Source organism: Planococcus citri, chromosome 2 (assembly GCF_950023065.1).
Source record: "Planococcus citri chromosome 2, ihPlaCitr1.1, whole genome shotgun sequence".
Classification (NCBI taxonomy): Eukaryota; Metazoa; Arthropoda; class Insecta; order Hemiptera; family Pseudococcidae; genus Planococcus; species Planococcus citri.
This window is the reverse complement of record NC_088678.1, coordinates 58,364,791-58,380,953: the sequence shown is the minus strand read 5'-3', so window position 1 is coordinate 58,380,953 and position 16,163 is coordinate 58,364,791. Positions and strand designations below refer to the sequence as shown.

Below are 16,163 nucleotides of genomic sequence, written 5' to 3'. Positions count from 1 at the left end.
TATACCGCTCTCCTAGATCAGTGACACACAACAAAATGTATACCCTCATAATTTTTCGGGTAGAAAACTAAAAAATTGACATTTTTTGAAAAAATGTACCTCCACTACCCCTTTCTTACATCTATTTCGAAAATATGCATTCTACGCACACTTTCCCGAAAACCATAACCAAAATAAGGTACCAATTTTTTAACAACCACGAACCTTTTAGAACACAGAGAAATGTAACAGGAACATACGGTAGGTATGTACTATTTTCAAAGGAAAATATCGTCCATTAGCAAATAAATCGAATAAATAATACAGAACCTACATGATATCGAGCACGATCTTTTATGCCTGCGGAAAAATACGAAAAATAATTCCGTAGGCGTGATTTGAACACAATGTTAACCTTCTTTGTATTCCTCGCACAAAAGAAAATTCATCTTTACTGGTTTTCTATACGAGAACGTTCCACCACTGGTCATTGGTGGTTTACAAATCTAATATAAAGATACATTCATTCTTTTTTTTTTTCGCACTAGAAAACAATACTAAATAGGATTACTCATTAAGAGAAAAATACTACCGAAGGATTTCTATACGCACGTTACCCGAAAAATATGAGAATGTGATACAACTGAAAAAGAAAATCGATTCTAAAGCCCCCTTTTGTCGGACTTTATACTTAATACCAAAACCATAACAAATATTCATACAACCAGCAGGTGGCTCAGCATATTTCCAACAATATATGATTCGTTTAAATATCCATTCGCCAAGTCAACTGCGAAAGCCTCTCCTACACATTATTTATTCGGTACGCGTATCAATCATAATCGAAAATCCAAGTTCGCTGTTGTACGTACTTGGTACTTATCTAATCGACGTACAGTAAATTTAAAACAGATTCGTGCGTTTCCATAATCACGATACTGTATGTATAATCTCCAATATTACGTGGACTAATTACAATCAAACGAGCTCAAATTATCTGTCTAGAAACAAGAAGAAGGTTTTTTCCTTGTAACATTTCAGTCGCCGAAAACCCTCCTGCCCCAGAACTCAGAACGCGAGATGTTTCTGACGTCATTGGTGACGTCACATTATGCACATCGCATCGAGAATAAGGATACATAGCTCGAATTTAGATAGAAAATTTTCTTCAAAACTTTGCACGTATAATTTTCAAGGTCTCGGAAACTTTTAAAGGTAGTAATACTACTAAAGTTACAAGTTCTCGCAAATGTACAACCGGAGACCGAAGAAGTTCTATGAGGAGTAGGAGCCTAGGAGGGTAGGACGCGTGATTTATCGTTCGAGATGATAAGTACAATGCGAAATGTACGTAAATAAAAATAAAGGTACTCCTTTGCAAGAATTTTTTAAATTGGTTTTTTTACTCGAGTTTTCACGAGTTTCATCAGTTTTTCAAAGGATAGGTACCTATGTAAGTACTGGCATTCTTCGAATAAAAAGACATTTTCGATCATATACAATTTTGAAAAGAAAAACGACGAGTAATTATATGTATTTCATCGATGCCAGCACCTTTTCACCTTTTTTTTCTACCTACCTAATAAAAAGAAACACAATAGGTGCAGCGGAAAAAAATTGCTGACGAAGATGAAAATGAACCTACGTCCCTGGCCTTATTCGTTCATTTTAGGAATGAAATTGAAATTACTCACGAAATTCCACCCTAACTTTTGAAGTAAAACGATCGGAAAACCACACCGTTTATAATAGAAATTATCTCATTTTGACACGTGATTGAGCGAGAGTAATATTGCGAACATGGAATCAATAACGTACCACCATTCACAGAACAAATTGAGCCGTTAATTTTTAACACTCTCGTACATCACCGTAAAACTAATAATTCATTCGATTATCGTAGCGAGTTAAAAAATTATGCAAAAATATTCATAAGCTTTGACTACCTTTTCATTACCTAAATTAGTCATTTTTGGTTGATATTTTATATTCAAGTGGGCAGTACTCGAATTAGTAAAGAAGAAAGATCCGATCATTATTTTTTTCATTTCACAAATACTCGACTAATTATTCTAATTGCATAAGTGATAATGTGCTGTGCAACTATAAAAAAGCTTTCAAAAGTGGCGTTCATTCATGCATTCTTGACGTAAATGTACGGATATTTTTTTGCAATGTCTCTGATCTTCTATCGCGTGGGTATGTAATACGTAGGTATAAATGAAAATATATCAGAAATAATCAATTTGAAATACACGCGTGTATAAATTATGAATATGATACACTTTCAACGTGTTCTTTTCTTTTTCTTTTCTATGGGAATCTACCGTTTTATAGCAATTTACATAGCAATACAACAGAGGAAAACAATTCTCTTCGAAATGTTTACAAACTAATCAACTAAAAAAGTACTTCAACTATAAGGCACTTGATGAAGAAATGAAAATGGGTACGAAAACACTACGTACGATTAACAGTAGTCAATTATTACCATTTTTGAAGAGATTTTTCTTTATAAAAATTAAATCTCGGGTGCTTTGGAAAGATGCAATTTAAATGCATTATCAAATCTGATACATGACCGATATGAGCTTAGGGTAACGTAAAACTTGATCAATTCAGTCATTATGCCTATAAAAACACATTATTCAGAAAAATTGTTAATTTTTTATACAATATCTCTAAAACATATTCAGATTATTTTCGAGGATTATCAATTTGTTAACATAGGTATCTGTTGTTATACAAAATGTAAACGATAAATTAGGTACTTGGATAGTGATAACATCACATTTTAACGTTTGGTGGACATGAAAGTAAGTTGAAACATATAAGTGATAGGAATTGTAAATTACAACATTGTAATAATTATTTTCTCTTCCCGATTCACGAGTACCGTTGATTTAGAATAGAGATAGCCTACTCTAGTGTAATGTTATATAAATTCCAAAGATATGCTACGTACTTAATTAAGTAGATACATAACTCATACTTACACGACACACATCAAAATATCAACGTCAATCCCAATGTTAAGGACAGCATTTCATGACTAGTATTGGAAATTACTGTAAGAGCAACATGATGCTGGAAGGTACCTCGAAACAGATACTTTAAAAATTTATTGTGAAGCGGATATCTCCATAGATCGTCGAATAGCTGAATTACGTTTAATTCGTGTAAGGCAAATTAACATATTAATAATGTTGCTACGTTAATTTTTTTGGTTAAAGGGATTGATAAAAATTTACTTTATTACTTAATCAACGCACAATGTATCATTTAAACGAAATTTAAGCAATTTAACTAACCTAAGCAGAAAATTAACCAACTTTAATCGACTTTTGTCTGATACTACGGACGACGTTCGCTCATATGATTCATTTTATTTATTTACTTTTTCTTTCTCTTTCTTTTCTCCTTCCGTCCTTCTCTTTTCAGTTTGAAAAGAATCACGGAGAGCGTATTGCGGAATGTTCAGTTAGCTAGGCTAGGATAAGTTGGTAGGTAGTTTCATTGTTCTTGAAATACGCAGACGCATTGAATTTTTTTTTCGAAAAAACAAAAATTGAGTTTTGTTCAACTTGGTAGTTGGCAGTTTTTCACTTTTCTGTTTTCGTTCTGAATTTTAAAAGACGTACACGGAATCAAAAACAATAAAATTGTAAGGAAAAGGATAAAAAGTAGAAACACTTATAAATCATTAATGAAAATTCAAAGATGGATAGAAGTGCTGAAGTAAATTTGAGTAGTTTTCATTCATTCTCCATTTCGATTTCAAGCTGATGGATTATGAAAATGATATATCCATCCTCCTCCTCGTCTGTGTATAATAATTCACATAACAAAACTTATCAGCGCCCAGCGGCCACATCATAACGAAAAAAATGAAATGCTAATCAAGTCAGTCGTCAATAATTACACTCGTATTCTACAAAGAACACACGTTGGACATAAAGTGTAGTAAGATTCCAGAAAACGCTTTATTGTTTCTCATTTTGCAGTAAAATTCGATAATAATAAATAAATGAACAATTTCACTGGCACGCACATAACGATAGGCATAAATAAATGCACAAATGTAGGCACAATTATACAACTAAATTTTTCAATCAATCAACGAAATATTACGTCCTTTGGATTTTTTTACTAAATTGCGCATCGCATGAAGTATCAATAAAAAATAAGTATTTAAATTAGAGTAAAAAACGAAGTTCTATTGCCTTAAACCGAAAACGGTTTTTCAACGCGACGATTTTATCAAACAGATAATTAAGTAAGATATTAAAAAACTTCAGTAGAACACAAACTTTCCAACAAAAACAAACGAACTTTTTTTACCATAACGGTAAAAAGTAGGTACAAAATTCAAAAAAAAAAAATCAAATACAATTTCATCAAAACGAAAACTTGGCCTATTCAACAATAGGCAGTAAGTATTTGTAATTCAATTCACACCACAACGTTTGGATAAGTAACGAATTGATTGCAAAAAGATGGTGCAAAAGGCGTAGATACATAAGTCTAGCCCAAAACGACTACAAAAACACACATTAGGCACTAGAAGAAGCGATAATTAATATTGCTATTAATTGCCTCCATATATCCCGTTGTACACTTTGTAAGTAGATTTTTGATTTAGAATTTTTGCAATATCTGAAACAAAAATTGAAAAATGTTAGTTGGGAATAAAAAAAATGTTTAACGTAAAAAATTAAAATACGTACTTTGTTTATCTTCTTCAGAGAACTGTGTCTTAGGGAAATCGATATCGAAAGTAATATACAAATTTCCTTTAACGTTATTGTTTTCGTAATTAGGCATTCCTTCTCCCTTCTTTTTGATTTTCGCTCCAGGCCACGTCACTTTTTCCCTTTCGATCACAATTTTACGTCCATCGAGTTGTTCGATTTCTGTAGTAAAACCGACTAGAGCATCTTGCAAAGAGATCGTTATATTGGTGTACAAATCATCTCCTTTTCTTTCGAATATATGATGTGGCAAGGCACGTATTTTCAAGATCAGGTCACCGGGTTCACCGTCCATGTGAGGTTCACCTTCAGCAACGAATTTCGTCTCTTGACCATCTTTCATTCCAGGTTCAACTTCGAATTCTAAAGTTTTTTCTTCGTTTACAAACCTAGAAATTTATTGAATAAAGTTGAGATTATTATGAAAGAATTTTTCAAGACTGGTGTTCTTTTATCAAGTAGATAAGTAGGTAAGGTACCTAACGTTAGGACATTCATCACAAACAGCTTGTTGAATCATTTGGAAACGACCTGGACCTAATTGCTTGGTAACCATTTCTTGACGGCAGTTGCATTTTCGTGTACCTTTAGCTTCTTTTATGACAGGTTTATTTCTGGTAATCTATTAACACAATAATACATTATTATTTTGTTTACAATTCAACACCTATAATTTTGACGGTGAAAAATTTACTTCGATGAAATTCCCATTGTATAATTCTTCCAAAGTAACGAACACATCCATTCGAATGGATCCACCTTTAGGTATTTCTTTCTGATCACCATTCTCGTTGCCAGAACTGAAGTGGAAGAAATCTCCGAAAAAGCTAGCGAATGGATCCGCCGAACCCATCATTCCTTCCTTTTTGACGCATTCTTCGCCGCATTCGTCGTATCGTTTTCGTTTTTCCGGATCTGATAAAATTTCGTAGGCTGCGCCTAAATCTTGAAATTTTTCGGCGGCATTCGGGTCATCGGTATTTTTATCGGGATGCAATTGCTTGGCGAGAGTTCGATATGCCTTTTTAATCTGATTGGTTGAAGCACTGCGAGGTACCTTGAGTATAGAATAGAAATCTCGTCTGAAAATAGCAAAGAAAATGAATAAATATTCTGTAAAGTAATTTCCATCTTACCAACTACAGTTAGTTCAAAAAATTACAGGTCTATCATTTTCCAACAATTAATTTGACGTTGAGAATAATTGCGAAATTCAATTAACTTAATTGAATTCAATTTAACAATACAAGGACGCAAGATTTTTAGGAATACTTGACAATATTTCAGCCTTCAAAGTGAAGATAAAACTTTTCCTGTGGTAAAAACCCTTCTCAAAAAAAAGTTGATAAAACTTTTCGTTGTTATGCCTATGCCTATCAATCAATTTCAAGTGCGTACATCGGAACATAATTCATAAGTCTAATGACATAAATCTATATAGTATGTACATCTACACCATGTTTTCGGTACGAATTAACATGACTATGAATACGAAATGATTCATAATCCCAGTTCGATGGAAAAGTTGACATGTAATAGATAAAAGGCAGATATGTACTTACTCTGAGTATATTGTAGAACATATCACAAATAGACTAATTAATAAGTAATTTAAATTGAATAGAACCTTCATTGTACATTCTTTTCTTATACTTCAACACTTCATACCGGTAATTATTTAAAATTAATAGTTACTAATTTTGTGAAAAGTTACATCAAACAACTATTTGTTCAAGTGGTGGAATCAACACTACTGATAATAGAGCCAACTGTGAATTTTAAGGTCGGTTTTTCATTAGTACACGTGGAGAAACATGAGAGATCGATGAAATGCATTCCTCTCCGACTTTTCTAAACGCTTCAAATTTTCTTATAAGTGATGGAAATTTTGCTTAATTAATTTAATTCGTAATTGAATTACGATAATTGATTATATTGTTCCAAAATGTGAAACTTTGCCCCAATAAAAAAATATTTTATGAGATGATTTCAAGCAGTTTTGAGCACTCCTATACTGTTGTTCTGGTATTATTTTTAATTAGAACCTGATTATTCCAAAAACTTTGATTATTTTTTTAAAAAACATAAACATTAGCCTATTGATAATTTTTGCTAGATGTTTAAGTTTTACCGGCGAAGAGAAGTTCAAAGTTTGAACTTTTTCGCAAGTATATTTTTCATTCATAAAAATATGTGCTTGGTGAAAATTTCACCGAAGTGCTGTTCCTTTTCTGGATTATCAATATGACCTATGCAGTAAAGCATTTTTTCTCTTTTTGTTTGGCAGTAGCTCAATGTTTTCCAATATTCATACTCATTCATTGTGGTAAAAGTGAACAAATAAGCTGTGATAATACCCAAATATGGGGTCCTGGTTTGGACCCTGAAAATGTGATAATGCCGGCTCGTTATTTCTTTATTAAATGTTATGATTTCAATAATAATAGGTATGAAAATCATAAATCATAATTCGTGTGCATGGATCAAGCATATTTTTTTCTCTTATTGTAAGATTTCAGATTTCATTTTGACTGATCAGTGATCATTGATTTTGAATTTTTGCAGTCTAAACTTATCCCCTGGAAAAGACATTTATCAAGTGCAGATATCCGGTGACAAAGAGCCCATTTGTAGAATCTGGCTCAACATTTTGGAATCAAAAGATGGCTTATTTATCGTGCGATACAAAGTACTCAGTGCGTGTAAAAATTTACGAATCTCTGTCAAATGCAAAGGAAAAGAGTTACCTATTTCTCCAGTCAAGTTTACCGGTTGGTCAACTTTTCTACCTCTTATCTTATCTCTGTCTCCATACACTGAGATGAGTTCATAGAAATGAAAATTTGTGTTTTTTCTCCTGTAGGTAACACGTATCCGGATGATTGCTCGTGCCTAGTTAATGAAGACGTCAATAATTGGATGGAAAAATATAGGTGTGGAAAAGATTTCAGTCAAATTCGAAAGGATTTAGACAAATTTGATGATATAGATTTCGATTCCCTGTTGCCTACCGCTGAAAAAACTCTGTTTAAAGATGCTCTGAGTAAAAGTGTTTGTCATTACCTAATTAAAAATAATAAGGTAGGTACTACTGGTGGAATAAAAACCTCATCTCCTTACGTATACCTACACATGAATTTTTTTTTTACCAAAAATATAATTTTTTCAGATATACAGAAATTGCCACGGTCAATACACTGGTTTCAAAATGTTCATGGATGCAATTTTATTATTTTTCTCGCGAAAAGTACGATTACCAGATATGGAAATGCTCGTCAACCTCGGTGATTGGCCACTAATCAAGAAAAGCTCTTCTAACGATACGATTTTACCTTTATTTTCATGGTGTGGTTCTGATGACACTCATGACATTGTGATGCCAACTTATGACATAACGGAGTCTTCTTTAGAAAACATGGGACGGTAAAAGTGAGAAGTATTTTCACAGACCAATTTTTGTAGACGCAGGTATTTATGGATGTCCATTTTTTTCAGAGTTACGCTGGATATGCTGTCAGTTCAAGGGAATATTGCAAAAACATGGAATGATAAAATTGAGAAATTGTTTTGGAGAGGACGAGACTCCAGCAGAGAACGATTACATTTGATTAGTCTTTCTCGTCAGCATAATGATATCATTAATGCATCGCTGACTGATTTTTTCTTTTTTAAAAACTTGGAAAACGAATACGGTCCTAGAGAAAAACGTATTTCTTTTTTCGATTTTTTCGATGTAATTATTACTAATTATTTCAATTCTGCGTTGTAAAACGTTTGAAATACTAATATCTGTCCGTATTTTTTTTTTAGTATAAATACCAGATTAATTTAGATGGTACCGTGGCTGCGTATAGATTTCCGTACTTATTGGTATCCGATTCATTGATATTCAAGCAAGACTCGCCATATTACGAGCACTTTTATAAAGATCTGACGGAATGGAAACATTTTGTGCCAGTAAAGCGAGACTTGTCGGATCTTGTTGAAAAAGTTAAATGGGCACTTGCTAATGATGAAGAAGCTCGCGAAATCGCCCAGAAAGGTCAAGAATTCGCTAGAAATAATTTATTACCACACGACATTTTTTGTTACCATATTCAGTTATTCAAAGTAAGTACTTAATTCATCAAATAAATCATAAAATTTTTGAAAATAAAATTTTATTAAAAAGTACAAATAATAAGAAATGAATAATTTAACATAATTTGGTTTTCACGTTACGCTCAACAACAGAAAAATAACTTTTCAAAACGTTATAATTATTTAATATGACTTGAGATCTTATTTTGGAACTTGAATTCCACTTTAAAATTTGACTAGGTTTGTTTACGTTTTAGTTTTTACAAAAGCAATCGTACGACTGATTTGAGCCTAATTTTCTTAAATGGAAAATAATAAAAAAGTTGAATTTTGATTTCAGGAGTACAGCAAGAAATTCGTTGCGAAAAATATCACCGTGAGGCCAGGCATGGAAGAAGTAAAACAAAATAAGATGCAAAAGCAATGCCAGTGCGAGGATTCAAAGAAAACATCATCTTCTCGTACTTTCGAAGATCTATAATGTGTTTTTCAACACCAACTTTTTCATCGTTCCATTTTTGTATCTAACACGATTGCTTTTGAAATTAATTCCATTAAATCTCTTTCAAAAACTTGTACATGGAATTAATATAATGAACTAAAATGTTCGCTTGATTATCGTATTTAGCCATCGTACGGCTCTCCGAGGTAAATCATAATTATTTCACTATTACCATACACGGCTGAAACAGCAGGATACAATCGTTTATTTCGGGGTAAATCTGTAAGTGACGCAAGCAAATTAATAATTTAAAAAAAAATTAGTACATAAAAATTTATTAGGTACATACTTTTAAATGCAACACCTAGGAATTCGTGATTTTTTTCAAATGCCAAAGTGCCACGTTCGCAATCCAAAATGACTCGTATTTTCTCGTCAACCTGATAAAATGGAAAATTAATTAAATTCTAGACCACAAATTGGACTCACTTCTGATTTAATATACCTCATATTTTGGAGCGTTGGGTAACAGAGGGTAACTACCACATAATTTACCCTTATGCATTAGATTATTCTCCACTAAATTCCAACCCCAACTATATTCGTTGTTCCCAATAAGCGGCACGTATCCATTACATTGCAATGAAGCATCTTTGGTAGCAACACCGACTACGGCGACGGTTCCTAATGGACTTCCCCATTTAACCTCCCATATATGTCTGCCATGATTGAATCCGTTTTTCGCTCGAATAGCGTCAGTACTTTGAGCAACAGGATTCCTATGCAGTGTGAATCCATCGGGTTTAACAAATATATTTTTCGAACAATCGTTCGCATTCCATGCATGAGCATAGGCTCGAACTTTACTTTTGCAAGTTTTCAACGAACACAGAATTCCAGCGGATGTTCCTTCGGGGAGAATTTTACCACACTGTACCCGCCATGGTAAACTGTTCTCTTGTTGGAAATATCTGTACCAATTACGACATACTAACGCACAATTTTTAAAATCTTCTAAATTTAAGTAAGTGAATAAAATATCCAGGATATCATCCGTAAGGTAAGCTGCGATGCAATCGCGTTCAGCCATCGCTGGAATAATCATCGATACGGTAACTAAGCTTGGTTTGAAACTTTATGCTTCATCTTGACTACAAAAACGTATCAAAATTTCAAAGAACAACCAATTTTTTAATTAAAAAACACTCGCGAACAAATTTTCCAAATTCCGTCGACCGTATATAATGGACGAATAATTCAAATCGCAGGAAATGACGGCCACATTTTGGATGCAGAATCCTGGAAACGTTCTGCACATGCGCCAAACATGATGCTTACGGCACTGGTGGAGAGAGAGACGGTTCCCTGGTTCAGCCCATGTTCAACGAGTAAACCGTCTCTCTCTCCACCAGCACCGTAAGCGTCTTGTTTGGCGCATGAGCAGAAGGTTTCCAGGATTCTGCATCCAAAATCTAGCCGTCACATTTTGTCATTTTTTCACCGTTGAATTATTCGTCCATTATATACGGTCGACGCCAAATTCCAAAATTCTGACTGAACAGAATGATAAATAAACACAAAAATCCTAGATAAGATTTTCAATGTTGCCTTTTTGCAATTGTTATTGGATAAGTTTCATTTTCAAAAACGATTAATTTCAATTTTCAAGTGCTTATCATCTTGAAAAGAACATTTATTGCATGTTTTTGTTAAAAATCATATTTTTCTCAATTTTTCTTTAATTAAACCACCCGCTGATGGAAACAATTGAAAATAACTAAATTAAAACAAAGTAATTTATTTTTTTTACCGAACCAATCGATGAAAGTCAACCCTGTTTTATTGATAAAATAGAACAACAAAATGAAAATAACAAACACGTTCATCTACCTGACAAACTTTGACAATTTGTGATTGCGTTTCAATTTCAATTGATTTTTAATTTATAGGAAAAGTTCTATTATTTCGTTGCCGAAGTTATTAGTTCATTGAGCAATGAAAGCTTTGAATGTGATAATTATTTCTGTACCGTGTCGCTTTTAAACTAAATCATGTCTATGCAAATGGATGATGAGTTCTGTGAGGTAGATTTTACTACAGCTACTTCTTGGGAAAATTTCACTGCTCGTTTGGAAGAGATATTTTTCACCTGGAATCTATGTCAAGTACCAGAAGATAGTGCTTTTGAAAACTGTGAAACATTCTCATTCAATTTGGATACCTGGTACAAGAAAAATGAAAAGGTTGATTTTGAAGGTAAAACTCAGCTTTCAGAAAAAATAAGATTACTTTGGTTGAACAGATTTTGATGGATTTTTATTTTACAGGAAAAGAATACGAGATCTCCTTCTATCACAAACAGTCGAATCAGTTGAATCAACTGAAGAGTAATGACAGAAAAGAAGACACGGAAAACGCCAATGATGAGAAAATTAAAAACACCAAGTCCATTAAGGAATACCTACCTTTGGATGTGAATTGTTTATCGAAAAATGTTTCGAAATTTGGTTTTAATGAGAAATTAACCAAATTGGTTCGTATTTACGACCTGAATGATTTCGTTTTACTCACTCCTTATACCGATTCATCGAATGTATTCGCTTCTGAAACTGCTGTTAAGTTGTTGATGAGCTCTTTTTGTATTGCTGCGTATAATACTCGTTGGTTAGTATATCGACCACTGATCGATAGCGATATGAGAATGTATAGGAATTTAATTGAGATTAATTATTTCGCAGCTATGTGCCAATATTTTTGCAAGTTTATCATATTTGGCAAAATTGTTTTTTGGGAGTGTCAGTGAACGAAGATGGATTTCGAAGTGATTATCAAATGGTTCATTTAGCCAAAGTACCTTCCAAGTTGCAATATTTTTCTGGTGAGTACGTCAATATTGTTACGTGTTGAATTTCCAGTTTTATATTAATGTGTTGTGTGTTTTTTTCCTACAGGCTTAATAGATTTATTTAAAGCTAAAACTTCCCACGTATCGTTGGATGATTCTGTCTGGGCATCTGTTAAATTTTCCTATTCGATCTCAGACTTTACTTATTTGGCATGGCCAATAATTCCCAAGCCTACAATTATTAATCCGGAAGAGAATGAGGAACAAGAAGTCGAACAGATCTCTTTTTCTTTATCCTTTGGAGCAGTTTGCGAACCTATCAAGTAAGTTGAATTATAAGTTTTTTTTTTTCATTGATAATGCGTTGATATTTCACGATTTCCATTATTTTAGCGATATACATTTACACGTCGCATGGCCTAGAGTTTACGAAAATATGATCAGCGATAACGAAAATCATACCGATTTTATCCCGTCAACAGCTCCAAACTGGTCGTTAAAAATACACTCCAAAGACACCAAGCATTTATTAGGACAACAAATGGGTCAATTTTTACAAATATGTAAATCTTGCACCATTCTTAATGATCTAATTTCTGATTTATTGAAGAGGAAAAATTTCAGTCGTAAGTAGCGAAAATGTTAATTTAATAGGATGTTCTGTGTAATTTATTCATTCACTACATTTGAAATAATTTGTTAGCTGTTGATGTGAATGTTCCTGCAAGTCTCTCGCTATCTAAAATAATCAGCGGAGGAAATACCAGTAACAGTAGCGGTGGTAATAATGAAACCAAACGATCCAAGAAATTTTTACCTGAAGATATTTTGGTTTCAATGCTGTATTATTTATTCCCGGATGCAGATGCTGACAATGTAATTTTTTCATCTGTAATAACGCAGTATGCGGATGAGTGAAATGGTGAAATAATAATTTATTTTATTTTTTCAGACCCACCCGTACGTGAAAAATGCCTCAGAAGATGCGAAAGTGGACGCATCTTTGAAAGTAAGCGCAAAAAATTGAATAAATTTATTTTTCGAATGAAGATCTGACTTGGATTTCTGTACAGGGAATGAAAACTTGTTTATTTGATGAACTTCCTTGGCGATTAAGCGTAATAATGTGTGTAATCGTTCATTTGTATGGAGAATATGCTGCTGCCCAATTTTGGTATGAATTCACTCAAGAATTGCGCTTCCGATGGGATAAGAGTTTGAAGATACCCGGGTATGATTTATTGGAGGAAAACATGGAAATTCATTTAATACACAATTTTATCATTTATTTATTTATTTATTTCAGTGTACAAAAAGGTGTTCCAAATCATAAGACAAGTTTATTAAATCAAAAATTACAAGTACGTATTAAAAACAAAGCACGAAATATTTTATATTAGTCCGTCGAATTATTCTTGTTTGCTTTTTTCAGATGTTGAATTGTTGTATTCAGAAACGAATCAAAAGGGAAAACATCAACGCCACTTCTGACGATTCAGATGGTCAAAATTTACCTACTAAATGTAAAAATTCATATCTTCTTCAATTATGTAATTTTGAGAAAAGTATTTGAATCAGTCTAATAAGAAATCTACATATTTTTAGTCGAATCCGAGGACGAAGAATTTTTCGATTGTCAGACCGAATCCAAAGAATCGAGAGAAGACGGTGATAATATCCCGAGACCTAAAATATCATTATGGAATCAACCAGAGGGACGACTTCGAAAGTTCAATAACCTCAGATTGATCGAAACCGGGGATTATATGTATATTCCTATTACGCAGGTACATAATTTGTCCGCAAACACTTCAACCGAAGAATCTCTCGTGCTCAGTATTTTTTGTTTTTTGGTCTGCAGGAAATGACACCAAAAACTGAGGATCAGTTGGAAGATGATGCCGTTGTTTTAATGAAATTAGGCTCCGATTCGCACGGATCCAAGTTGCGAGCCCGAATGATGTGTGCTTCTCTCTATTCCGACATGGAATCTTTTAAGGTACCTTGATGATTTACCTTTTTCGTTCGTGTAAATTGAATCGGTCAGTGCAGAAAGGGCATAAGTCCATTTTTGCGTTTTTCAGGAATAACAAAAAACTGATTCATTCAAAAATCAAAAAATTTCAGTAAACATGCTTAAGGTCATTGAAAGAGGACCCCAAGACACAACTTTTAGCGCAGTTTCCAAAAAAAAATATTCACGTGCGCCAGTGCTGTTGCTGCCTAAACAAATGGGACTTAGACCCTTTCTGCACTGAATTGACAAAATTTCTTTCGAAATTTCTCGGGCACGAATGGGGCTTGATTCTACATCTAAGTACATCATTTAGACTGCTATCCCGTTTAAATTGACCAAAAACCCCTTGAGTTCTAAGACTTTTTGTCGAAGTTGTTAATTTTTTCATCATTTTTCAGTTCAGAGATTAACTTAAATTTCAAAAAATGGTCTTCTCAAAAATGTTAGTTATTTTTCAAGGAATTTAAAAAATTTTACAAAAAAGTCATAAATGCGGATCCGCCCTTTTTCTGCGCCCAAATACCACTTTCCCGGCAGTTTTGCGGAAATCTGACATCACCAGTCGATCCGCCATACTTTGAAACCCCCATTTCCGCAAAAAAAATTTTTTTCAAAAATGTGACTTGTTACCTTTCTGCACTGACCGATTCAATTGATGATGCGTAATGATTGTATAATATTTTACAGGCTGCTAACCCTGGAGCCATATTGGAAGATTTTATACGCTGGTATTCCCCTAGGGATTGGATCGAAAGTAATGAATCGGATAAATACGGTCAAAAGAAAGGTAATGTTTATGGATTAGACATTCATTAGCTAAACAGAACCGTATTTCAAGCTTTCTTTTTTCAGGTAAATTAAGCAATCGAATGTTATTGCCGGGTAATATGTGGAAAGAAGTGTGGGATAATAGTATACCAGTGCCGGCTACCAGACAAAAATGCCTTTTTGACGACACCAAAGAATCTGAAAAAGTTTTACACTTTTTCGAATCTCGTAAAAATTTATCAGACGTGTTTTCTTTACTCATACCTACTCTTACTCACGCTGGTTTATACGTTGTTGTGAACGATGAAACTGTCAACATGATGAGACGCTATTCGTCATCGTTAGACGAACGAATCGTCTCATTGGTGCAGAAAACCGTCAGCACAACGAGGAATAATATCGATTTAACGCAATATAAGGTTACTTTTCAAAAAAATATTAATATTTTCTGGAGGTATTTTTCATACATTTACAGTACCATTTCTTGTTTAGGTTGTTGCCGATGAAATCAGTGACATTGAAAAGATCGTTATGCGATACAACTCTTTGCAATTCAAACTTTTCCCAGAAGAATCTTTTGAAGAAGAAGAAAGAAAAATATTAATAGAGCATGTACTCAACCAAAACGAAATTATTGTCCCTAATGGACCAGATTCCAAACTTGGTCGTCGACTCATTTATTTATTCGCCAAGGAAACGGAGTACAAAACTGCGCAACATGCCAGTGCAATAGTACGTTTGCAAATTTTTCAAAAAAATATATTTTCTACATAAAAACAATGTGTTTTTTTTTTCTTTAGGAAAAACACAAACGGGGCGAAAGCAGTTTCATCTCCAGCACCAACGAAGCTCTTCACCACACCGCATCTTCAATCAGTCAAGCAATCGCTCATCATCGTGGAAGTGAAGCTCGTCATAACGCAATCACAGCGTCACCGTTTCAAAAAGAATTTGTATTGTATGGCTCTTCATCATTGCCGCATGTATCGTCTCGTCTCGGTCAGCACAATTTGACAGCTCATGTTTGCTCTGAAGAAATATTTCTAGCTACCAATATCATTCGAGACTCAGTCTTCGTTTAAGTTACCTACTACCGTTCATTACCCAATAATTTGTTTAAATTTTTTTCAATAGATTTTACATTACTTTGCTAGTAATTACGAGAACATAGAATGTATTGCTTGAATCGACCATATATAATTGTTAATTACTTGATGTTAATTGATGGTCAACTTCCAAATAAAGTGCTATGATTTTAGTAAATTTTGTGAAATAATTGCT

The 16,163-nt window shown here is 33.5% G+C and overlaps 5 protein-coding genes across 7 annotated transcripts in view; 2 read left to right on the top strand and 3 right to left on the bottom strand.

The window, feature by feature from the left end:
* The window catches only part of LOC135836711 (solute carrier family 66 member 2), a 35,903-nt gene extending 32,533 nt beyond the window's left edge, over positions 1-3,370 (bottom strand). The window contains exons 1-2 of one of the 3 annotated variants that reach the window (XM_065351699.1): positions 2,976-3,369; positions 2,471-2,610 (exon numbers count right to left, since the gene is read on the bottom strand). The gene's annotated coding sequence lies outside the window, so the exon portion shown is untranslated. Of the gene's footprint in view, positions 1-2,470; positions 2,611-2,975 lie in introns of all 3 variants that reach the window. The other 2 variants (XM_065351696.1, XM_065351698.1) reach the window with 2 other exon arrangements.
* Positions 3,371-3,943: 573 nt separating this feature from the next.
* Positions 3,944-6,576, bottom strand: shv (DnaJ homolog shv). The gene is made up of 5 exons (XM_065351695.1): positions 6,293-6,576; positions 5,425-5,812; positions 5,210-5,352; positions 4,707-5,119; positions 3,944-4,635 (listed from the first exon to the last, which is right to left on the bottom strand). Exons 1-5 carry the CDS (start codon positions 6,361-6,363, stop codon positions 4,568-4,570), a joined length of 1,083 nt encoding a protein of 360 aa, XP_065207767.1. The 5' UTR covers positions 6,364-6,576; the 3' UTR covers positions 3,944-4,567.
* Positions 6,577-6,826: 250 nt separating this feature from the next.
* On the top strand, positions 6,827-9,388 carry LOC135836709 (protein O-glucosyltransferase 2-like). Its single transcript, XM_065351694.1, has 7 exons — positions 6,827-7,177; positions 7,296-7,501; positions 7,594-7,811; positions 7,900-8,153; positions 8,226-8,463; positions 8,541-8,840; positions 9,151-9,388. The coding sequence occupies exons 1-7, from the start codon at positions 6,975-6,977 to the stop codon at positions 9,289-9,291; spliced, it is 1,560 nt and encodes a 519-aa protein (XP_065207766.1). The 5' UTR covers positions 6,827-6,974; the 3' UTR covers positions 9,292-9,388.
* Positions 9,144-10,792, bottom strand: Fsn (F-box synaptic protein). The gene is made up of 3 exons (XM_065351700.1): positions 9,758-10,792; positions 9,602-9,692; positions 9,144-9,532 (listed from the first exon to the last, which is right to left on the bottom strand). The coding sequence occupies exons 1-3, from the start codon at positions 10,355-10,357 to the stop codon at positions 9,435-9,437; spliced, it is 789 nt and encodes a 262-aa protein (XP_065207772.1). The 5' UTR covers positions 10,358-10,792; the 3' UTR covers positions 9,144-9,434.
* A 309-nt stretch (positions 10,793-11,101) lies between these two features.
* Positions 11,102-16,145, top strand: Rab3GAP1 (RAB3 GTPase activating protein subunit 1). Its single transcript, XM_065351684.1, has 16 exons — positions 11,102-11,508; positions 11,580-11,916; positions 11,991-12,130; positions 12,204-12,420; positions 12,491-12,723; positions 12,801-12,973; positions 13,050-13,106; positions 13,171-13,328; positions 13,404-13,458; positions 13,530-13,620; positions 13,703-13,884; positions 13,959-14,096; positions 14,802-14,901; positions 14,967-15,301; positions 15,375-15,614; positions 15,683-16,145. Exons 1-16 carry the CDS (start codon positions 11,304-11,306, stop codon positions 15,962-15,964), a joined length of 2,943 nt encoding a protein of 980 aa, XP_065207756.1. The 5' UTR covers positions 11,102-11,303; the 3' UTR covers positions 15,965-16,145.
* The last annotated feature ends 18 nt before the right edge of the window (positions 16,146-16,163 follow it).